The sequence below is a fragment of the Anolis carolinensis genome, chromosome 1 (assembly GCF_035594765.1).
Source record: "Anolis carolinensis isolate JA03-04 chromosome 1, rAnoCar3.1.pri, whole genome shotgun sequence".
In the NCBI taxonomy this organism is placed as follows: domain Eukaryota; kingdom Metazoa; phylum Chordata; class Lepidosauria; order Squamata; family Dactyloidae; genus Anolis; species Anolis carolinensis.
Genome location: NC_085841.1, coordinates 66,718,021 through 66,742,587, shown reverse-complemented (window position 1 = coordinate 66,742,587; position 24,567 = coordinate 66,718,021). Strand labels below are relative to the sequence as shown.

The window sequence follows — 24,567 nt, the reverse complement described above, 5'->3', positions numbered from 1 at the left end:
ACAGCACCCCCCCCCCCCGCCCACCCCAAACAGCTGGAGATTACAAGCAATGGGTTAGAATGGATGTAATCTTTAATTCAGATAAAACACAGTGTCTCAGCTTTGGCTTTTAATAGTGACTAGTAGTTCTGTTTGTCAGCAAACAGAAAAGGGAAGGTAACCAAGGAGTCTCCCAGTCACATCTGTATTAAGAAAAGCCGAGAAGTTATAATAGGGAACCTTCTATCTTATCAGTTAGAAAAGAATGAGCAAAGGGAAAACAGCAAGAGGTGAGCTACTTCTCATAACACCTGGCTTCTCCTTAAAAGCCAGTGGAACAGAAGAATCTATTTTGGTATCCAAACTGTAAAAGATACCAAGCTTTGCCTGCTGTATGGTGTTTGCCACAGCCCACCTGCTAATGGTAAGCATTCCATATGAGTCAGTCATGCGCAATAAACTAGCACTGATGTTTATTTGTATTAGTGAGAATTTTGCAAAGAATACAAATACAGTAAAAGAAGAAGGGGGAGAAAAAGAAAAATACATACAATTCTAACAGAGAAATTCATATTTAAACCTAAGTGCCGAATCTTGAGATACCTATGGCCAAATGCAGACTGTATAAACGTGTAAAGAGCAGCAAAAGAGATTATATCATAATTTTACATTGCTGTTTGAAACTGTGGGTCATTTCATTATTTAATTTCAACCTGTGGTTTACACCTATTTAGCATTTCTTGCATTGCTCCATAACAACTTCAAGACAGAACAAAATTATGTACTGTGTTGCAACTCAGATATTTATTTCTTAAACATAGAACATGTTCCTTGGAAGCCCCATAATCTTAATATTAAACATATAAATAATGTTAGAATAGTCATATTAATTGATGATTAGCTATTATATACTGCTTTACAACACAGTTCTTTGTATGTCAACTCAGAAGTCTCACTGTATTTAAACAGACTTACCTGCTTCAAAGTGTGCATGTGACTGCAGCTTTAGAGGACTGAAATAACTTCATATGATAACTAATTAATTCATTGCTGGTACATATCAGGTGCTGTGGATTATATTTCAGAGGAAGAAACTACAAAACTACCTCTGAGTATTCCTTACCTAAGAAAACCCTATGACATTTGTGGGGTCACTGTAAGTCAACAGGTGACTTGAAGGCACATATATGATTTAGAGCCAGGACTTCCTAGCACTTCCTTCCCACAGATGTGGGATTTAGCTCCTATAAGCCTCCTAGCTCTCACTGGCAGGCATGTGGGTGGATGAAGGTTTACCTGCCAGCATGAGAAATTGAGTCTCCCTTGGCTGCTGGCAACAGAAGGAGACGCAGTAGCTCTCGACCACTTGCGTGCATGGGCAAGCAAGGCCTACCGAGTCTTTTTCAGTTGCTAATAGCCAAAAGAGACCCCATAGGCCTCACTCACCTGTGCATGCCTGGTGGGGAGAACTAGGAGGCCTCTCTCAGTGGCAGCAGCTGAGGGAAGCCTCCAGTTCTCACGCCTTCACCCACCCATACGCCTACAGCTCCAAGTTATGGGGGATGCTCCAAAGCAACTATTATGCAAGGAATACATAAATATCAAAAATGAGATTGTTTATTTATTTATAACCCACTTTATCCCAAAAATTGGAGTGTGGCTATTATGCGATAGTGACTATTATGCAATGAAATAGAGTAGATTTTGAGTGACGCACAAGGGTCTCTTCCTCCTGGTCAGAACAGGATCTGAGAATATGGAAAATGCAGATATGTCCTAACAAGAGTCTTGCTATTGCCTTTGTTCCTGTACTCCTTGAAGTTGTTCCTGACTTATGACAGAGTTTTCCTGGCAAGAGTCGTTCAGGTGGGGTTTGCCTTTGCCACCTTCTGAGGCTGAGAAAGTGTGACTTGCACAAGATCATCCAATAGGTTTCCATGGTTGAGATGAATTGAACTCTGGCTCTGGCCATTGACAGGGGATCATTAATTTTTCTCAGGTCCATCTAAAGACAACCTATGGACTCATATGTTTACTTCAATGTCAGAACCACTGTGTTCAATGGGACTTATTCTGAGATAACTATGAATACGACTATAGTCAAAGTGCACTTATGGGACTTTTTTTAAAACTAGGAAATTGTTCCTATGTCAACCATTTGGAGGAAAGCTAGGAATGCATTTCTCTTTACTTCAGTGGACAGATGGAGGATAGCCCTTTTGTAAAATATTATGGGTACTGTTACTTTAAGAACTAGAATGGTCTTGTGAAACTAGATCCAACCTCCTCTCACGAGATGATATTTTAAAATTGTAGTTACTATTGTGCTCTTTTGCAGTGAGCATATCTATTTCGGGCCCCAACAAGGGTTGGCTTGATGCATCTTCTCTTGACACATTTCTCCCTCCATTTCTGCCTCTTTGAATTCCACGGCACTGTTGGCAACATCTGACCTCCAGTTAGAATGCTAAGAGTTGCCAATGCTTCGATCAGGGGTTCCATGATGTTTAAAACTTGTTTTTCTGGCAGAGGAGTGTGTTGGTGAGGACAAGGTTGTGTTCCACACATCTGCTGAGAAGTAGGATGCCATTTGAGTAGCTGTTTCCATCCCTGTCCTTCCCTATAGTCCCTGGCCACAGGTCAAAATTTCATCCAGCTCTGGCATTAAAATCACCCAGGAGGAGGATTTCATCCTCTAGTGTTGGTGCATAGGCACTCATGATGATTTAATCCTCCTTAGGTATCCTGATAGGATTGTGTTCAGCTGACAGTAAAAAAAATTCCTTGATGTCTTTCTTTGTTGGTGTCTAGTGTTGGTGCATAGGCACATATGCTAGTTGTCTGCTTGTTTTTGGCAAGATTAATTTGGAGTGTTGAGAGTCATTCGTTAATGCCGATAGGTGCTTTAGACAGATGTTTCACCAAGTCATTTCTGACAGCAAGGCCGACTCCATGTATTTTTCATTTTTGTTCAGGCAATCCCTTCCAGAAAAAGGTGTAGCCTCCTTTTTCTTCCTTCAGCAGTCCCTCTCCTGCTCTCTGGGTCTCTTGGAGCACAGCAATATCAATGTTAGTCCCTCAGCTCCTTTGCAACAAAAGCAGTTCTGTGTTCAGGGTGTTCATTGTCTGTGCTGTCCAACAGTGTTTGTATGTTCAACGTTCCAAAATCCATTTGTCTTTTTTGACCACAAGGTTTTTTCCCCTCTGGATGTGGCAGTTCAGTCAGGCATAAGAGAGGCAGAGTATGTTTAGGGCACTTTTGCTAGCCCCCTCCTTGTATGGGGTGAGCAGAGTGGATCCTAAATAGGGTTGCTCAGTCATGGATACAGCTACCAGACTGTTCAATTGCCTTGGATCTTGAGGTAGAACAACTGAATTCTCATCCACTGCCCATGTGCCAGTCTGTGGTTAGGGACGTCCAGATTTCACAGTCCTGCCCCCATTGCCACTCACCAATCACCATGGGACTTTTGTTGTTTTTCTTTTCTTTTTCATGGAAGACTTCTGTGCGTGAATTCAGTTTATGCGTGGAGATTGGTGCACACCCAATCAACACACAGTCTTCACAGAAAGAGGTTCAGATCCAGTGGCGTGGTTAACACGACGACTGGTGGCCTCTCATATGTTGCGGCTTTCTTTCACCTTCATGGCTATTATCACATGTACAATGTTATCATCCGCCTGCTCCGCCATTGAAGACTTCAGATTGTGCTTGATCTGGTTCCTCTCCTGTGATTTTGCTGTCCTGGAAGATCCCCCTGGGAGCATATGAGTCCAATGGCTGCGTTTGCAGGTTCACTGAAACACACGAGCTCCCTCACCAGAACAATATGACAATCCATTAAGGAGGAAACATGCCTAGACTGTTCAATGTATATGAGAAGACTTTTAGATCATTCTGAATAGAATATGTAGTTTTCTTGTAGTATGCTGCCGTCAATAAACATTTAGCAGTAACTTCCTACTGCTGTATAAAAGCAAATCATCATCATCATCATCATCATCATCATCATCATCACCATCATCATCACCACCACCACCACCAGTTACTCACCTCTTCACATGAGGTGGGGCACAACTTAGTTAAAACAGATAGATAAAGCACCATAAAATGCAAATATTAAAAGCACAGAACAAAAATTAAAACACCAGTACTAACAAAATTTAAATTTAAAATTCATAGTTTAAATTTACTGGGTAGCCCTGCCAGGAAGAGATAGATATTTAATTCTGTTTTAAATCCTGACAGTTCATTTCACTGTTTCAGCTCTTCCAGCTTGTCATGCCATAGTCCAGGGGCAGCTGATGAAAAAGTTGGGTTCTGGCTGAAGTAAATGTTCCCCAGGGGACCCTAAGTATATGGAGCAGATTATACAGGAGAAAGCATTAAAGGTCGTAACCAATACCTTATACTTCTCCAGAAACATACTGAGTAGAGTAATTTTAATATAGGTATAATATCAGGACCACAGCCAGAAAAATGGAGGGGGGGGGGGGTTGAAACTTTTTTTTAGCAAATCATGTAGTTCCATACGCAAAATAATTTAGAAATCAGGCTCAATCAATAAACTTCAGTGGACACTCATAGGATTTGGTTAATCAGTTAAAATTCATTAGTAAACCAGGATTTTTTAAAAAACCTGAAAAATTTCAGGGGGGGGGGGTTTGAACCCCTAACCTCCCCCCCTCCCTTGGCTACAGCCCTGTGTAATATGTTAATTCCTAGATATTCACATAGCCAATTTGGCTGCCATGTTTTATGTTGATGATGATGTTTACATGTTTTAAACTAAGTGGAGTTTCCAAATTTGGTATAGAGGGAGCCTATTTTTGTACATTGCAAAAGTCCAAACTTGTAACCAGCACTTGAACTACCATTAATAAATACATGGGCACAATTCTGGCATCAAAAAAGACAATAATAAAATTGAGTGAGGGACCACTGTCTCTGCCCTCAGTGTTGCCACACTGGAATGGAGGAGAAAGAACTTCAAAGAATGATTCCAACAAGAAAGAGTTCACTAAGAATTTATCATGAGATTGATTTCTTATCTCCTGTGACATGAGTTGGGTCAGTGTCTTTTTATCACACTTAGGCCCCTTCCACACATTGAACTGGATTATATGGCAGTGTGGACACAGGTAAACCAGTTCAAAGCAGATATTGTGGATTATATGATCTGATTGACCCTAAATGTACCAATCAGCTCATACATTCAATGATGCTTGTGTTACTACACAACTACTGCTTATTAATATAATGAAAACAATTACTGTTTGTATTTAATACATTTCAGTTCATTCTGACCTCACAAATTACAATCACCTTCTCTCTACTACAATGTCAACAATAATCTACCAGATGAGGTAGTAGATCCATAAATCTGATTAAATGGGCTGTAGTCCACAAAAGCTCATGTTGCAATCAAATGCTTTAGTGTTTAAGGTGCCATGAAAATCTTTGCTGCTTTTGTTGCTACTCTCCTGGGATTCATATCACAATGACAATAGAGTATATTTTCCTGTGCTTTAGAAAAAAACTATACCAAACCAGTTTGAGTATGGAGGGTTTCATTGTATTTAATGAGGTTATTTCAGTCTTCCTGAGAGGTATCACAACTCTGATTTTGGCCTTCTCCATTGCTTACAGTGATTCCTGTGAGCACTTGAAGTTAGTGGCAGATTGTTGTTCAAAGCTGTTATTTTCCAAAAGGCTAACCTTAAGATTTCCAGGTTGTTTAGAATACTGTGCAGCTGAGATGCAAACTAGTTGTTTTATGCACTTAAACAAAACAAAAAAGCTTTTTTGCTCCTCAGAAAAGAAGGAAAAGGATAGATGAGACTTTCATTTCTATGCTGCATAATTGTTGTAACCTTATTTCAGCTCAAAGAAGAGCAATTTGAAGGGTAAAGTCCTTAACTATACAAAGCTTAGCTAGGCAACCCACTGTGTATATCCAATAAGTGACGGAAGTCTACTAGCCAAGCTTGTGGATCCAACAAATTTGTGGATCCATCAAGAGTTCAATCAGTCTCCGTGTTCAAAGGCAGAATGATGCTGGATGCCAGCTTCCTGGAGGCAACAATGAAAGACACCGTGTTTTCTGGGCTGCATGGTTATGTTCCAGAAGTATTCTCTCCTGACGTTTCACCCACATCTATGGCAGGCATTTTCAGAGGTTGTGAGGTATATCTCACAACCGCTGAGGATGACTGCCATAGATGTGGGCGAAACACACAACAACCTAATGAAAGAAACTGTTGCTTTTAAACTGAGTTTGGCTTGATGAGTCACAAACTGCATGAACTTTCCTGTGTAAGTAAGGTTACGAGATGTTTCTTTTAAGTATTGGCTTTATACCAAAAACAGAATAAAGTTCCATCTTAATTTATTTGCAGAGAAAGGAGTATGTGTACAAGAAGACAGGGAAAGAGCAAACAACAAAGCTAGCCAGCTGTTGTTTGCTAGCTATAATCTGAGGTTCACATTCTCTGGACACCCAACATATATGTATGAAAGAAGAACAATATATTTTACAGAATCATGCTATACAACAGTGTCAGATATATGTAACTGGATCTAGAAGATTCCATTTCTACTAAAGTGAACCATAGAGTTTTTCCACAATATCTGCTTTAAACTGTGAAGAACAGACTTAATGTATAGGATCATAGCTGCATGCCACAATATAGTGCAATGAGGTTCTGTGGGATAACTAAGTATTCCACATGCTTTGTCTGATACCCATGATTTTCTGATTTCTTCTGAGACTTTGAAGAATCAAGGAAATAAGATTTCCTTGATTCCATCTATATTAATTCACACATTGAATCCAAAATTATAGAGCTTAGCTGAAAAAAAAGGCTCACGAAATCTGTTTTTGATGAACAAGGGAGACCTCTATTGTCGGGTAAATGTAATGATCTGCTCTTTCACTATTATTTATATGAAAAATTGGTCATTTAAATAACAGCAAACAAACATATTTCCAGCAGTTAGATTTTATTTAATGAATGATAAATGAAAAAATATTAAGCATCTCGAGACTACTATTCTTACTATATTGTAAGAATTAGCATATTTGTATTAAAGTATCATCCTGCTATATTGTATAAAATATTTTAAAAAAACATTCATAGGAAATTATGTAGACTATAATGCATTTTGGTATGTGTTTCCTAAAATGCCTATACTGATTTGAGATAGATGAACTGAGAAGATTAGTGACTAGAGCCTACCATTTTCCTCCATGGCACGGGGTTGGACTAGATGGCCGATGTGGTCTCTTCCAACCTTATTATTCTATGATTCTATGTTCCAGAGCTTATTGTGAATTAGACAAGTTTGGGGCAGGAAAAAAACTGAGTCAGAAACCATCCTCATATTTGTACGATACGAAGGATGTGGATAGGTCTCCATTTGAGAACATTCCATATGGTTGCATGGAACCCTATAGAAAAACATATTGCATATGAAGATCTGGAAGACCAGAACTAAGAAGAAAGAGACCTGTTGAATGTGAACACTGTTATTGTTTCAGAGATGACTACCTTATTCCACATTGGATTTAGGTGACTCGCTCCATCTAACTCCCAGATTTGATATCCAAGAGCTGTATGTCAGTAGAAACTTTGGAAGAATCACTCATTAGTGCATGAGAGAGGCCTTTCTTTTCTTTTCTTTTCTTTTCTTTTCTTTTTTTTTTTTGATGGACTGGAAATGACCACAATCAATCTGACTGTTTGGGACAATCAAGATTCACAAGAGTAAAAACATACTGGTGAAAATGAATAGTATTTCCTACTGTGATGCCTTACACAAGGAATAGGATTTAGGCAAACTTTTGTAAATATATGGGTTTCATTAAGAGCACTGCCAAATCCATATAAATTGTCTTATGTAGAATTGTTTTGTTTATTCAGTTTACACTCTTACAGTCATCTTTGAAATAGGTATTAGGGTTGACTCAAAACATTTTTCAACCTGAGATACAGGATAATATGTTGCATTCTCCCCCTGCTTCAACACACAGAAGCTGACTGGACTTGAAGCTTGACTCTTACATCAAGACAAGTAATAACATAGCATTATCTACAATACCTTGAGGACCGAAGGTTAGTTTGGGCAGTATGGTGGTTTTCATGCCAGAGGGGTGACAAATTCATTTTAGATTTCAGCTTAAATTTTAAAGCAGTTGTTCAAGGTGCTCATGTCAATTTCATGATAGACTTCAGCACCTGAACAACTCCTTTAAAATTCAAAATAAAGCCAGAGCATCAGCATCCTGCTGATATGGATGAGTTTCAATGAATATAGGGTCGGCCAGAAGTCTCTCAATCTTATGTCATTTAGGAAATGTGTGAAGACTTTGCTTTTTGAAGCAGATTTTGACTGAAGCCATGCATTTTCCGGTCGAATGAGGAGTTTTAGACTAATTTTAACTTTTATTGCTTATAATATAGAAGTTGCTAAGGAGCATTCTTGGAACTTTTATTATCTGTTTTTAGTTAATTGTTTAATGTTACTATGTATGTATATTTTTAAAGATGATGTGAGCTGCCTTGGGTCCGCTCTGGAGAAAGGTGGCATAGAAATCTCTGAACTAAATAAATAAATAATAAGTTACTGCCATTGCCCATCCATCCCCAATATATTACACTCACACCAGAGCCCCCGGTGGCACAATGGGTTAAACCCTTGTGCCAGCAGGACTGCTGACTTGAACTTTGGATTGCTGACCTGACAGTTGCTGGTTTGAATCCAATCTAGGGAGAGCGTGGATGAGTTCTCTCTGTCAGCTCCAGCTCCCCATGTGGGGACATGAGAGAAGCCTCCCACAAGGATAGTAAAAACATCAAACATCCAGACATCCCTTGGGCAATGTTCTTGCCGATGGCCAATTCTCTCACACTTGCAGTTTCTCAAGTCGCTCCTGACACACACAAAAATGCCCATCCAACCCCAATATATTACGCTCTGCTAATAACTGGTCCAAACTTTCCTTATGACAATTCCAATTCTACTTGCTGTGTATTATAACATGAAGAAACAGCCTAGGACATGGCATACAAAAGAGATCTGCAGAAGGCATGTCCAACTATGGTGGACATTTCTGTACATTTGTGGGCCAGAACAGAGAACTTGAAAAAAGTCAGAAGTAACAAGAGTCTATTCCCAGGTTCTTTTCAGGCAATTCAAATCAGTCAGGACTTCAGAGAATTTCTGAGATATGTTTTAATCTGTAATAAATAATTTTAAGGGTGCATCTGGAGTGTATGAAAAGCTTAGGTAGAACAAAAACCCATCAAAAATGAGTTGAAGCTGTAGGTCACACTTTCTTCACTCTTGCCTTAGAAATTACTTTCCAAGTACCATTTAGGTTGTTACTTTTTTGTATTTAATTGCCTGTATGGCTCAGTGAGTACATACAGAATTTATTTTTTAGTAGATATGCATCAGATTGCACTGTCAGAAGACTCTACAGAGAGAATCGGGAATATAAGACATGCTGCTATTTGAACATCCAGGATAGAAAAGAGACACTTGTTACCATGAGTATATTATGAAGTCCATATTCTTCCCTCCCTCCCTCCCTTCCTCCCTCTTTCCTTCCTTCCTTCCGGACTTGGTGAGTGATCCTGAAATAGAATATGTATCACAAATTACACATATTTTTCAGTTTTTAATAAGATAGTTCAGTTTTAGCTAGGGTCCACAGGATGGCAGTATTGCTTGGTGATAGGAAAGGAAGAGCTAAGAAATATCTGAGAATCTGTTTCTTATCTTTTTCTTCTTCTTGCAAAGTAAACCTTCATACAACCACTCAGATGTCAGAGCTCACTAACACTCAAAGGGTGGACTCCAACAAGCAATCACCCCCTTTAAATTAGGAATGGGAACACACACACACACCATGCTGCTGGGCTACAACTCCCCCAAGATTCTGCCATCTCCTCTCCTTTCAAAATCTGGGAGTTTGACTGAGATGTTGATCAGTGTGACAAATGCAGAATCTATGTTAAATTATTCTCATGGTGAAACTAAGGAGCACCCATTCCTCTAGATATAAAATAAAGTTTATATTTAGAGTCAAATGTGCTAAGACATATAGGACAAGTAAATACATCTTGGTTAATTAAAGAAATGTAATTAAAATTCCCCCCCCCCCCCAAGGAGGGAAAAACCACATTGTATTAATTTCTAGATAATAGATACATCATGTTTTGGCAACATACACCAGCATACCAATTTTTCCACCACTCCTTGACACAAACTATCCTTCAATACGGGAGTTTAACTTAATTACTTGAAAATACTTGATCCTCATGCATTTTGAATTCTGGACTGTGTAAGTGCCTTTGAGTTTGTTGTCAGGTGTGCTGCAGACTTATTATTATTACTACTACTACTACTACTACTACTAATACCATTATTTTTATTTTATCCTGCTTTATCTCTCCCCCAAAAGGGGACTCAAAGTGACTTAATGTAAAAATATGAGCATAACCATTTAAAATATACAAATATACGCACATTAAAACAGGATTAAATATAAACAGTATTAAAAATTCCCAGTTAAAAACCATTAAAACAAATTCAAAGTTTAAAACCACAGCACACACACACCCCCCAACAATTGAGCTTAAACACCTTCATCTTCAAAAGTCTGAATAAGAAGGTTTTAGCTTTTCCACCAGAAGGGCATCAGAGAGGGGACCATTCTGGCTTCCCTGGGCAGAGTTGAGGGGCAGCCACTGAGAAGGAAGGCCTGCTCTCTTGTTCCCAACAACTGAGCTTGAGATGGAGATGGAACCGAGAGAAGGGGCTCTCCTGAAGTGAGATCTTCAGAGCTCGGGCTGGTACAAGGGATGTGGTCAGCCAAATAGCCTGGACCTGGACCAGCTAGTGCAGTGGTTCTCAACCTGTGGGTTCCCAGGTGTTCTGGCCTACAACTCCCAGAAATCACAGCCAGTTTACTAGCTGTTAGTATTTCTGAAAGCCAAAACATCTGGGGACCCACAAGTTCAGAACCACTGGTCTAGGGATTTAAAGGTCATAACCAGCACTTTGAATTGTACCCAGATTGACAGCCAGTCCTGGTTAGCAACCTGGCTCCAAAACTCCGGATGACCTCTCCCAGTGGTTTCATGCATATGTTAAACAGCATGGGGGACAAAATGGAACTCTGAGGAACCCCACAGGTCAATGGCCAGCAGTTCAAACAGGAGTCCCCCAGCACCATCTTCTGGGTATGGCCCCCCAGGAAAGATCGGAGCCACTGAAAGACAGTGTCTCCCAGTCCCATCCTGGTGAGATGACCCAAATGGATAGCGTGGTCAATGGTATCAAAAGCTGTTGAAAGATCCAGAAGAACCAACAAGAACACACTCCCCCTGCCTAGCTCTCTTCGTAGGTCATCCACCAAGTGACCAAAGCTGTCTCTGTTCCATATCCAGAATATGTTATAGAATATGTTCAGGCTGCTGGCCTATTCTGCCCCCCTGCAATGCTGAGTGCTCCCCCAATGCATTTGACTGCCAGTAATGATGGTGCAACAGGTACCAGCTTTCACCTCAAAAGTGGGCAGGCTTGTCCAACATATACCCTGACTGAACTTATTCAGTAATGATAGAAAGGAACAAGAACTACTTAAGTTCAATTAGAAACTACCGTACATTGCAATTAGAGCAAAGCAATTATTAATCTTGTGCTTTCGGAGTAAACCTTGCCCCATTTTTGTTCCCGGCTTTCGTTAGGAGCCCCGATCCATTTTTGAGAGCCTTCCGAAATGGGAGGGGGTTCAGATCAGGATCCCAAAATTTGGACAATTATGACCGGGGGGGGGGAGGGTTCCCATCCACTGCCTCCCCTTTCTGGCACTTAGCATCTGCTGTTGCTCCTTTGAGAGTGTGCGTGTGTGGTGGGGCCTGTGGGCAGGACCAGAGCATACCTGCAGCCTAGCTCCAAGCCTGCTTTCATGTCGAACTGAAATTGCCTCCTTGCCTACATGCAGGCAAGGAGGCAATTTCAGCTCGACATGAAAGCAGGCTTTTGTGTCGAGCAGATTTCTGTGTGGGGAAGGGACTTCCTGTTTCATGCCTCCGAAGAAATGGAAGACATGAAAGAAACAGGATCAACAGTAGAATCAAATTTCGTGCACATGACTAATGGTCCCTGTCCATTATGGCAATATTGGATGAGCCCGTTTATAAGCAGCAGCAGTACCATTTATGGGGTGGATAGGCAGCTAAATGTTCAGCAGGAACTTCATTTTGTTTAGGGGACAAGCAACATCTCCAACAAATGCCCTGACATGTGGGGTGCTGGTGTCAGAGCTTATTTTTTGTTAATTTGGTAAAGTACTATGCACATTAATGGTGGTTATGATTGTTCCTATTGCCATTAAAGCTTCAAGATGCTACTTTGGTTATGAATTCTCAACTTCTTCATTTCAATTCATTTTAATGCACTAACAACCTTATTCAAACAAATTTATGTAATGCACATTTCACCAAACCTAGAATGAGACAAGTGGCATCTGAAGTGGAACAGTTAACAAAGAAAGATTTTAGCCACCATTAACTGCCTCTTTGGTAATAATGGGAAACGTGTTTTATGCCTTTTAGTGTACTGTCTAATGAATCACTGTTGTGCCTGGCAAAAAATAGGAAGTTGCTGCACTTTACCCTTTTGCTTTTTGCTGCTGTTGCTTGTTTTTGCAGTTATCTAGTAGTTTTTGAGCAATTATGTTGCTATTGCAATTCTAAGAAAAATATCGTATTTAAAAAAAAATGTTTCCAAAAGCCATGATGCATGGATTTGAATTTCTTTTTATCCTATTTATTACATTTTATTTCAACAAAGTAGTAACACAACTATGAAAGCAAAAATAAAATAAATACATATATTTTAAAAACAAAAGTAATAAAACACAAACAGCAAACAAATGCAAGTACTTATGCAAAAAAAGAGAGAACTTCCCACTTTTCTACTAGCAATGCATGTTTTGATGATATATTAACTACCATTATTTTTATACATTTTAAAACCTTCAACACCATAATTCTGAGCAAGAGTTAATTTTCAAAGCCCAAAACGGCATTACATTCTCTGTCAAATATACAAGAAATATGTACCAGTCTTCCTGAAAGTTGCCTATTGGTTTATTGTTAATATAGTAAATCTACTTATTTCTGCTATTTTGAATAATTTTTGTTTCCAGTTGTTCACCAAAGAGACTGGCACAGCCTGGGGATCACAACCAAATACAGTGAAGCCATCTGCCCTTGCACTTTGCTACTCTGCTGCTGAATACGCATGCTCAGTATGGAATACATCTCACTACGTTAAAACAGCGGTTGAGACAAGCTGCATTATCACAGGATGACTACGCCCAACACTGCTGGAGAAATTATACTCTTTAGTCGGTATTGCACCACCTGGCATTCGTTGGGAACCATGCTGTTATGTTACACTTTATCTCCTGTCCCACCCCATCCTACCTCTAACATTAACTTTAGGAAACCTTGGGACACTAGTCCAGGCACTTTACCAAATAATCTGGCTACTACACACTTGGTTCTGACCCTCCATTTTATCCCTTTGGTGGTGAAACTGGAATTGTTTTTATACTTTTTATCTTGTTTTATCCGTATAATTGTTGCTTGAATATTGTTTATACTGTTTTGTTATTTTCTTGTTTTGTTTTATATTTTAACTTATTTGCACTTTGTCTTCTGGGCTTGACCCCATGTTAGCCGCCCTGAGTCCCTTCAGGGAGATGGTGGTGGGATACAAAAATAAAGTATTATTATTATTATTAAGTAGCAGCCAATAATGAAAGAACCAAGGAAGTGACATCTCTGGCCCATCCTCTGTTCAGATATCAACCACACCTTAAATCAAGACATTGCTTTCTAAGGTCTACAGAGATACTTGATGGAATATCTCAGCAAGCAAAAGTCCAAAAGTGGCAGGCTAAAATCCGGAGCCTCAATCCATGGCTGATACCAGATGAGAGACTCCCTCCTGGGCACACAGAAGACTGTGCAACTTGGAAGGCGCTGAACAGACTGTGCTCTGACACCATGAGATGCAGAGCCAATCTTCAGAAATGAGACTACAAAGTGGAGTCCACAACATGTGAGTGTGGAGACGAGCAAACCACAGACTACTTACTACAATGCAGCCTGAGTCCTGCCACATGCACAATGGAGGACTTTCTTACAGCAAGACCAGAGGCACTCCAAGTGACCAGCTTCTGGTCAAACGAAATTTGCTATAATGCCAAGTTTTTAACTTTGTTTGTGGTTTTCTAATACATTATAACTGTATTCTCAATTTGCTTCTGCCATGATAAATAAATAAACCAAGGAGATCTTTACACTTTTCTATGGCTGTGCATAAAGTATTCTTACTAATGTGACCATTTACATTAACATTTCCCATGATATTTTATCTGAGCATTGAACAATCCTTATAAGAAGATTTCTGGTTTAACTGGGATTTCAAAATTGAGTATTTAAAAAATTGTGATGAATCTGTTTCTCTCTTTCTCTCTTGCTTTATTGCAGATCCACCATAGATGAAATAATGTGCCTTCTTTTTTCTTTTTTCCTTTTTGCATTTCTAGCATTTGTTTTTACAGCCTTTGTTTATTTTTGCACATTTTGCTAGCATTAGATGCTACCTAAATATAATTTTATATATGTTCTTCTTTGGATCACTACAAAGTATGAATGTCAGTCTTTTTTATACAACCTTTCCCATTGTTCTAATTCAATGTGAAGTCCCAAATTCTGTATATTCCAAATACCCTGATGGTACCACATACCATCTGATCTTGGAAGTTATGCAAGGTCAACTCTGGTTAGTGTTTGGATGAGATACCACCAAGGAATACAAGGGGCTGTAGGCTATATTTCAGGGGAGGGACTGGCAAAACCACCTTTGAATATTCCTTGCCTAAGAAAACCCTGTGGAATTCATGGGTTTTCCATAAGTCGGCAGATGACCTGACGACATATATATGCACATTAATTTAAGTGACTTGTTTTAAAACTTTGCCATTAACTTAATTGCAGAAGTTCATTTACTATTGCCACGATGTGCAGCAGTTTCCAGTGAAGATGAGAATAAGATCAATGCTTTGTAAGAAACTACACAGAAAATTTCCCCCATGTCAAATCAAAAGACCAATATCAGTTATTTGCACTCAGTATGAGAAAGAGAGAAACGATAATACAAGCATCAGATGTTATTTTGATTATAATTGTTTGAGCTAATGTAAAATGTCAGTATTAAATTAAGCTTAAATAGTGCAGATATTAACATTCTCATTTTTTAGCTGAAATTAAAATGCCTAGGTGTTATACAAGGCTAATATTTAGTATTACAAAGGCACATAATTGTTTTGAATACATTGTTGTTGGCATGACAACAAAAGCAAGAAGGTAACATCTAGGGCTTTCTTCATAGTGGAAGAACAGATTTTGTTACATATATTCTGAGCTCTTTCCAATTTACTAATGTTTATATAAAATAAATTGATCATTAAGTCACACTATGAAAATATGAGAGCCTATTATAACCACATCAGAGTGTATATTCAGTGTAGAAATGAAGGCACCGGAGTGGTGATAAGGAATCTGTGTTCCTTCAGATGTGAGATTGCAATTCTCATTATTCCTTGTCATCAGCTGGAGTAGCTAGTGCAGCACCTATACAATTACTTGTAATAAGAATGGCTAAAATGATATGCTGAAATCTTTCAGATCAAAGATCATGTCATTACTCAGTTATGGATAACCACCAGTGTATCATTATATCATTATTTTCATTATACTTCAAAGTGACTTTCCACACTACAGATAATGGTCATTTCTGTTTCCAAGCTCCCATTTGCTTAGCAAATTATTGCTTTGTCAATGCCATATGAAATACTGGTAATGTGCCCCGGCTGGAGATGATTCAGATATACCATTGGAGGTCCACATGTATCAGTGAGGAAGTGCTCCAAAGCCGTTTTGAAGTCCAGATGGTTGGTTGAACGGGCAGCAATCGGCATCAGTGCCCTGTCCCCCAGGGCAGAGCTTCCCAAACTTTACATGTTGGTGACATGCTTTTTAGACATGCATCCTTTTGTGATATGGTAATTCAGTTTTATTGGTAAACTGGAGGTGGCAAAACCAACCCCTTATAAAAGTTTAATTACATGGGTCCTCAAACCTTTTAGGCAGAGGACCGATTAATGTTGTCTCAAACTGTTGGGAGTTCTCTCAAACTATTGGGACAGACTATAGTTTGAAAAAAATGAACTAATCCCTATGTACACGGCATATATCTTATTTCTACTGCAACAAACAAACAAAAAACAGAACAGTCCAACATTTAAAATGAAGAACAATGTAACCAGCATAAACTTACCAATATTTCAGTGGGAAGTATGGGGCTGCTTATTGCTGATGAGACAGTCAAGTTAATTAGAATGGTTGTTGTTGTGTGCCTTCAAGTCATTTCAGGGGAGGGGGCAAGTAAATGACTTTGGAGGGCCACAACCGGCCTACAGACCTTAGTTTGGGGAGACCCGGTTTCTGGTTTAATACTATCTATCCATCTATACATACATACATACCCTGGGTGTGTGTATATAGTACAATATATATAATTTTCATATAATCCTTACTGTATAAATGAGGTTTAGAATTTTTCCTTTATACTTATGGACTACAGTTGATTCTTGTGCTGTTTCTCCTATACTTTTATAGCTGCTCCATTGGTTCATCACAAACATCATTGTAAATGGATTTTCTTTTCTTAATTATAAATGTATCCATTTTAGTAGCAAATACTGCATCCCAATCAACAAATTGTTCAACTTATAAAGTTTACAACAGTATCTATACTTCAACAGCATCAGCCTTTGTTTGTGGGAGGAGGGGGTATCTTTTACACAAAACACCTAGGGAATATAGCCTACACACTAGTGTGTCTTGACATACAGTTTGGAAAGCTCTGTCCTAGGGACTATGAGGGACTACTACAGTTGCCACCACTGTTTCATCAGCTAGAAGCAACCCCCTGAGAAAGCCTTGCTGGTGACATCGCTACTGGGGAGGTCACAACAGGGTGCCTAGCCATGTGACCAACAAGGCTCTCTAAGCTGTTTCAGCACTGTCTCTATTTGATGTATGGAGGCTGAATTGCCCTGGACCCAGCCTGAATCAGCTCTCCACATATAAAAAACACAGGGGATTACTTGGGAGCTTTGGAGTCACACGTGGTTCTTCTTGCGATGAAGATAGAAACAATGCTTCTTCTGCAGAACTGGCCATACACAATCTGGAATGCTTGCAGTGGGTTCAAAGTGAGAATGTTTTATTTGACCTATGCAGAAATGGGATGTGTGTTGGTTCGTAATCTTTGGGGTAATTAGACCTGCCCCACAGCCGAACTGGTTTCTTTTTGTCTGGTTCCAAGCTCTATTATAGTGTCAATGTAGAAGCTCCCGTAGTCTTAAAGATTTTCAACTGACAATTCATCTTCACATGTGACTTTAACAATGCAGTTCTAGACAATAATCCAGTCATTCTTTGAAATATGTCCTTGTCCAATATTGTAACAGAATCCTCCACCCCAAATTCCATACATTAATTTGTATTGGGGGGGGGGGAGTGTGTAGGCTATTGCAAATAACATGTTAAGAACTCATTAGGTAAAAATGTCTTAAAGTTTGGGACAAATCAAAGAGTGGTGGGGAAAAGAGAAACTGAGAATTATTGATTTATGGTGCACCAAATCTGTAGAATTAATGCAGTTTGACACTACTTTAACTGGGTGGCTCAATGCAATGGAATCTTGGGATTTGGAATTTGGGGAAACATGGGTACCGTATGGTAGGGAAGGCTGAAGACCTTGTAAAATGACAACTCCCATGATTCCATATCATTGAGCCAAATCAGTTAAAGTGATGTCAAACTGTACTAATTCTACAGTGTAGATGTGTGCTTAGATTGCAGCCTTGCTTTTTAAAGGCTGCAATCAAGGATATCCTGGCTGTTTGTATCTATGTGTGAATGTCATTTGCATTATTTAACCAAAGCAAAAAAAAAAGTACTTCTCTACATTCAGATATTGTTGGCTTGTTGCCAAAAATTACTTCCAACTAAAGCACTTAAGTTCAAGGAATCGCGATATAACCTTCTCTCATATAAATTTCTACATCAATGAAGATACAGCAAAGTGGCATGGCAGCATACAAAGAAACACCACTCTGGCTACTTACAGATTTTTCTTACATAGATTTTTGTTACTCAATATTTCGGGGCAGGCCTGTAGCCAGGATTTAGTTTTGGGAGGGGCTGTGATTTTAGTTTTTTTGGGGGGGTGGGGGCTGAGTCTGAGCGGGAGAGGGTCTACCCGAGCAAACCTTTTGTATCGTTATCCCAATACCCCCATGCATATGGGATATATTGAGCATGGTGATCAGATCATGATATGAATAAACATAACAGTTTAAATAATACCAGTAAGACCTTCTCGCCGACCACCTTGAGAATTTGGGGCGGGGGTGAAGCCCCTCAAGCCCTCCCCCCTGGCTACATGCCGGTTTGGAGGTATGATTCGGTAGAAATGGCTTGAAAGGCACTCAACAGCAATTTAACTAGCTAGAAAAAATGCACAAGCTAAAGTAACCAGACTATTGTGATTCCCTTTGACAAATAGTTTATAAAAATAAAAAAAGAACAGGGTTGAACATAAAGAAATCAGTGAGTGACATAACAAACTGAACTAGACTCCTGCTAGTTGTTTCATTTACTTTGTTTTAATTCTAATTTCTTCACTCAGATTTTTAGCTAAAACTTCCCCTATTTGTACATCAGTAACAGGAAACAAACTGTGTTTGTGTGCATGACCTCCCAAGTTGGATCAGTTTTGGGCTAGCATCATTTACTAAAAACTACTAGAAAGTTTATGTTTCAAGATGAAAAACCTGTTTAGAATGAGATGTAAAATACATAGCTATAATGCATATGTAGAGGAAATTAATATTAAAGGATACCAAGGTCTTTTGTTTCAAAGCATGTCCGGAAAAGCTCCCATATACAACTTGGTAAATTGCTGCTTACTTTCTAGCAACACCTTGAAAGTGAAAATGAGATTGCAGGGATCATTGGGGAGGAGTCTGTATAACTTAATGGGCAGGGCATTTGGGGCACAAATGGGAAACAGAGTTTGGGCCAGCCATGTGAATGGCCAGGAGGCTGCTCAGCTTAAGAAAGCAAGGTATTGGTGGATGGCGGATAAACAATTGGCAGCAGCCAATGGGAACAAACCATGAGAGTTGATTTCCTTTCATTGGCTGCAGGAAGGCAGATATGAGAAAAATCACTCCCAGCAGAGTTTTGCTCCAGCCAGCCTTTGGATTATTTCCACTCTAGCTGAGTGCTATACCAGGCATTCGGCTTCTGAGCATCATCTCATTCAACCTATATAGCAGGAGTCCTACAACCTCATCACACATGGAAATTTGAGCACCCTAGGACACTTCTGCCCCAGTTGAGCCACGGAGCCCCATACCACCCATCACACAATGCAGCCTCACTTCTGGTGGGGCTCCGTGGCTCAACTGAAGCAGAAGCGTCCTAGGAAGCGAGCTGCCAACACGGGAGCATCCCTGTGTTCCATCTGAAACAACAGGGTACTACAGGGGGAAGCTGCATGGTGACACTTCCCCACGTGTGGTGGGGAAGCATCAGCTGCCAGCAAGGTGGGGCGTAGGATGCTGGGATTGCCCTGCTGCCTCCCAATTCACCACAGAGGCTGGCAAATTGATCTGAAGGAGATTTCCTTTTGCGCTATTTTTCAGAATTTATGGAGTAGTTGGCATGGGTCTGGTTCTGGAAATTTGAACTGACATGCTTGGAGGCATGAGGAAAATAAGTGGGGGTCCCAAGTGGGGACTCAGGGAGTGTGTGGTGGTGGTTGTTTCCGGACCCAGCTCAGGAAACCAGACTATTGTGCACAGCACCTCAGGGTGACAAGGGAGGACACATAACATGGAACTTTTCTCCTAAATTCCCTTGTCATCTCAGGGTTCCAGCTTGGACTGGGTTTCGGTGTCATCCTTAATAACTCTACAATCCTTCCTTCAGAAACTCCAAAAAGGGAGAGCTCACTTTTCTCCATTATAATAGTTTTATCAATGAAGTGCTCTTTTAATTGATGTTTCTCTTAATAATCATTTGAAATCTAGACTATTGCCTCTTAAATCCATTAATGGGGCAGCAAAAAAACACATTTCCTCTGTTGATATGTTCATTATGAAACACCTAAGAGATATTATTCAGAAGCAGGTTCAGATGTGGACTGAAATGTCATTAATATTTGTCCTCTTCCTTTTCCTCATCCAAGTGAGGTGATAGGTAACGGACTGTACAAGGGTCAATAAACTGATAGGATGCTAGTCCAGGTGGGACTGTGTTGCTGTTAATGAGGAATTTCTCAGCTTTGTTAAGAGGTATTCATGTTGGTTCCAAGGAGATTGCCCTCCCCCTAAAGAGTGAGATGTTTGGGCAGTCTTCAATCCAGCACTGCTCTTAAAAGTATATTTTACCTTGGTATGTCAGAATAATATTTATGAATCTAGGTTGATGTTAGATGTGATCCTATGTGGCAAGACAGCTGCCTTGTATTTGAATAACTGGGGAAAATGTTTGCTATCTTTTACCAGGAACAAGTAGAAAAAATGCTTCACACCCTTTTTGGTTCTCTACTGGAGTTTTGATTCCTAATTCCAAGGAAGCCCCTCGGATACTGGACCAGTGTCTGGCCGCTGTATTGGCCTGGATGAGGGCGAACAAGCTGAAGCTCAATCCTGACAAGACAGAGGTCCTCCAGGTCAGTCGTACGTCTGATCGGGGTATTGGGTGGCAACCTGTGCTTGACGGGGTCGCACTCCCCCTGAAGGCGCAGGTCCGCAGCTTGGGGGTCCTCCTGGACTCTGCGCTGACACTTGAGGCCCAGGTGTCGGCCGTGGCTGGGAGGGCCTTTGCACAACTAAAACTTGTGCGCCAGCTGCGACCATACCTCGAGAAGTCAGATCTGACCATGGTGGTCCATGCCTTAGTTACCTCTAGACTGGATTACTGCGATGCGCTCTACGTGGGGCTGCCTTTGAAGATGGCCCGGAAACTACAACTAGTACAATGATCAGCAGCCAGGTTTCTAACTAGGGCAGATTACAGGACGCGCTCAACGCCGCTGTTTAAAGAGCTCCACTGGCTGCCATTTATTTTCCGAGCCCAATTCAAGGTGCAGGTTATCACCTACAAAGCCCTTAACGGTTTGGGACCCACCTACCTTCTAGACCGCATTTCCCCCTATGAACCCGCACGACCTCTTCGCTCGTCGGGGGAGGCTCTCCTCTCGCTTCCACCAACTTCGCAGTTGCGGTTGGTGGGGACGAGGGAGAGGGCCTTCTCCGCCGTGGCCCCCCGGCTGTGGAACTCGCTCCCCAGGGAGATTAGGCAGGCCCCTACCCTACTTTCTTTCAGGAAGAGCCTGAAAACTTGGCTATTCCAGAAGGCCTTCGTTGACTGATCCTTGTGGGATCATGTTATTTACCTATTAAGCAGTAGACCCTCTGGATTGTTTTTAGGATTCATTCAGCACCTTAAGTATTACACCTGCTGTATAATTATCCCTCCCTGATAACTTGATATTGCTTTGCACCTTGGCCTGGATCTTTTGACCCAAATCGGGATTTTAATATTATTGTGTATATTGACTTTTATTACTGTTTTAAATCATGTTGAAGTTTTACTGCTCGGTTTAATGTTTTATCTGATTTGTGCTGTCGTGTCTGGGCATGGCCCCATGTAAGCCGCCCTGAGTCCCTCCGGGGAGATGGGGTGGGATATAAGAATAAAATTATTATTATTATTATTATTATTATTATTATTATTATTATTATTATTACTATTATTATTATTTTGATTCCAGTCCAGAATTTGTTATATTTACATCTCTACCTTTTTCCTTGAAAATATTGTTGTTGTTGTTTTTTAAAAAAATTGAATGTTACCAGGAATCTGTGAGATATTGTTGTCATAAAAGTGAATTTTCAATAATGTAATATTGTTACATTGGCCATTTATGAGGCCATGTAAAAATACCTATATTTACATTTTAATTGTGTTACATGCAGCTGCTTTCTTTTTTATTCTCTGCATCTGTTGTATTTAAAATTAATTCCATATCTACAAAGAGACAGCTGAGCTACAGTTATCCACACTTGATATTTTCTTGGCTGCATTTTCGTGGTGTATTCAGAAAATGGTTTCTCACAAATAGTAAAGATTCTTGACTGCAACTATTTGATACAAAAATAAATCAGTCTTTTATCAACAGCACTAGCTTCTATTATGTTCTTTGACCCCATTCAAAGACCACATTGGGCGCATCTACATAGTAAAATTAATGCAGTTGGACAACAATTCTTTAACTAACATGGCTCAAAGGTATGGAATTATGAGATTTTTAGTTTGGTGGAGAACCAGCACTCTTTGACAGAGATGGTTAAAGACCTTGCAAAACTACATCATCAATTTGTATTGAACGATGAGAGTTAAAGTGATGTCAAATGGCATTAATTCTACATTGTAGATGCATCCCTACATCTGCATATTTGCAGCAGAAGATGTCTTGTGACCGGTGCTGATGTCAGATTAAACTCCAGTCTAGACTGCAACTTATAAATTGAATAGCTCAATAAACAACTTTGTTATTTGCCTCAATCAGCAACATTTATTAGCCCAGTTTTGTGACTAGGTAATCCAAACACAGACTTTCATCTATGCATACCTACCTGGGCCCAATGCTCAGTTTGTGAATTGTTCTCTAGGTGGTCCTGCCAAAGGGTGATTTTTAAAGAAATCATTTTTTCAAGTGGGTTTTCTCTGCTGTAGAGGTTTGCTTATATTGTGATCATTTTGCTACCAGATGAAAAGTTTTTATTTTCTTAGACTTCAATTTCTAAAAATATTTTCTGCTTTTTTGGTCTACACATTGATATTTACTGTTACAGTGGTTTTATTCTGTAGTTAGTATCACTGTTTAGAACCAATATATAATGTTAATTACCATCTTGTACGTTATGAGTTTGATACTTATCTTGCAAAATGCTCGCAGGCTTTGACTCTTAGGTGTTATAGAAATATAGGAAAATACATTTACACTTTTATTGAAAAATAGCCTAGCCTAGATGAATGATTCTTTGGGGAAAGACAGTGTGTGCTTCCTATACACCACATTGCCTAACAAAGACATTTAAACTTTGTAGCAACAATTTTGAGTTTGTGGGTGCAAGCCTGGATAAAGTGTTGGGGAGAAAGCTATTCTTCTGATGTCACCCAGCCCTGACTACAGTGAGAAAAGTGTTCATTGTGGCTGGATTTAAAATATCTGATCAACACATTTTTAAAATCAAATTGTTAAGGAAAGGGCTAGAGTCCATATAAAGAATTTTAAAATTAGGCTGTGGTCATAAGAGAACAAGTTGTCATCTGCTGCTCTACACCAATATCTCTTTTTTCCTGCTTTTTGGTTGTTTTAGACACAGAGAGCTTGTGTTTACACAGGCTTAATAGTCTGCACCATACATTTGCTCTTGATTGTCCCTATGACATTCTTTCAAGTCTAGTGTTTACCACTGGGCAAACCAAGTTTGGGATTAACTTGCTTTAGCTCCATATAAATAAATAATAATAATGATAAACTTTATTTCTAGACTGCCCTCTCTCCCCAGAGGGATTCAGGGTGGTTAATGTACATATAAAATGGCAAACATTCAATGTCACAACTACTTCACTTAATATCAAAAAGTATAAAATGATGATAACATACTAATTATAATAAAAAATCCAATTAGAAAAAAACAATATATTTAAACATAACAGTCAATAAATATAATTATTGCACAGAGTGAGAGTATACCCGGACCAAATTAAATGACAAAGTTGCAGAAAATGTTTGGCATTTGCTGTAGTTTCACCTAGACCATAGCTGCTAAAAGGTGAAATACCTAAGGACAGCTCTGTAAAGACATTATACACACATTTTTGGCAGTTGTAAATTTTCTCTTTTAAAAAAAATCAAATGTCTTCAGATGAAAGATAATATTTCAGTAAGCAGTAGGAAGGTGTCTTTTTAAGCAGGACTTCAAGGTGTGTATTAAATCAATTAAAATTTAAATAGTTCTTTTTGTATACATAATTACTATGGTTTTTCTTTGCTTGATATGTTGTTGGTATGCTATTTTGTTAATTTTGTTGACCTTCTTTGAGAACAAACATCAAGATAAAATATTTTAAAATCAAAACTATTCTTTTTCATTGCTGAAAAAAAACCCTACACATTGAGTAATGACTGAAAAGTCTCCAATCATGACAGTGATTACTAGTAAGATATTTGTGACTTTTACTGCTGAAGATCTGGCAACTGCATTTTTCTCTCACTAATGCCAGATGGTTTTGGAATTTTAAAACAAACACGAAATATTACCAGTCATAGATTCGAAATGGTCATAA

The 24,567-nt window shown here is 39.4% G+C and overlaps 1 protein-coding gene across 2 annotated transcripts in view; it reads right to left on the bottom strand.

Annotated features, from left to right (window-relative positions):
- rps6ka2 (ribosomal protein S6 kinase A2) overlaps nucleotides 1–24,567 on the bottom strand; it is a 282,808-nt gene that overhangs the window by 252,341 nt on the left and 5,900 nt on the right. Inside the window, exon 1 of one of the 2 annotated variants that reach the window (XM_008124821.3) lies at nucleotides 955–24,560. The exons of the other annotated variant lie outside the window; for it this stretch is intronic. Coding sequence (XP_008123028.2) covers nucleotides 955–972 — 18 coding nt within the window. The 5' untranslated portion in view covers nucleotides 973–24,560. Of the gene's footprint in view, nucleotides 1–954; nucleotides 24,561–24,567 lie in introns of those variants that run through there. 2 annotated transcript variants of the gene reach the window in all.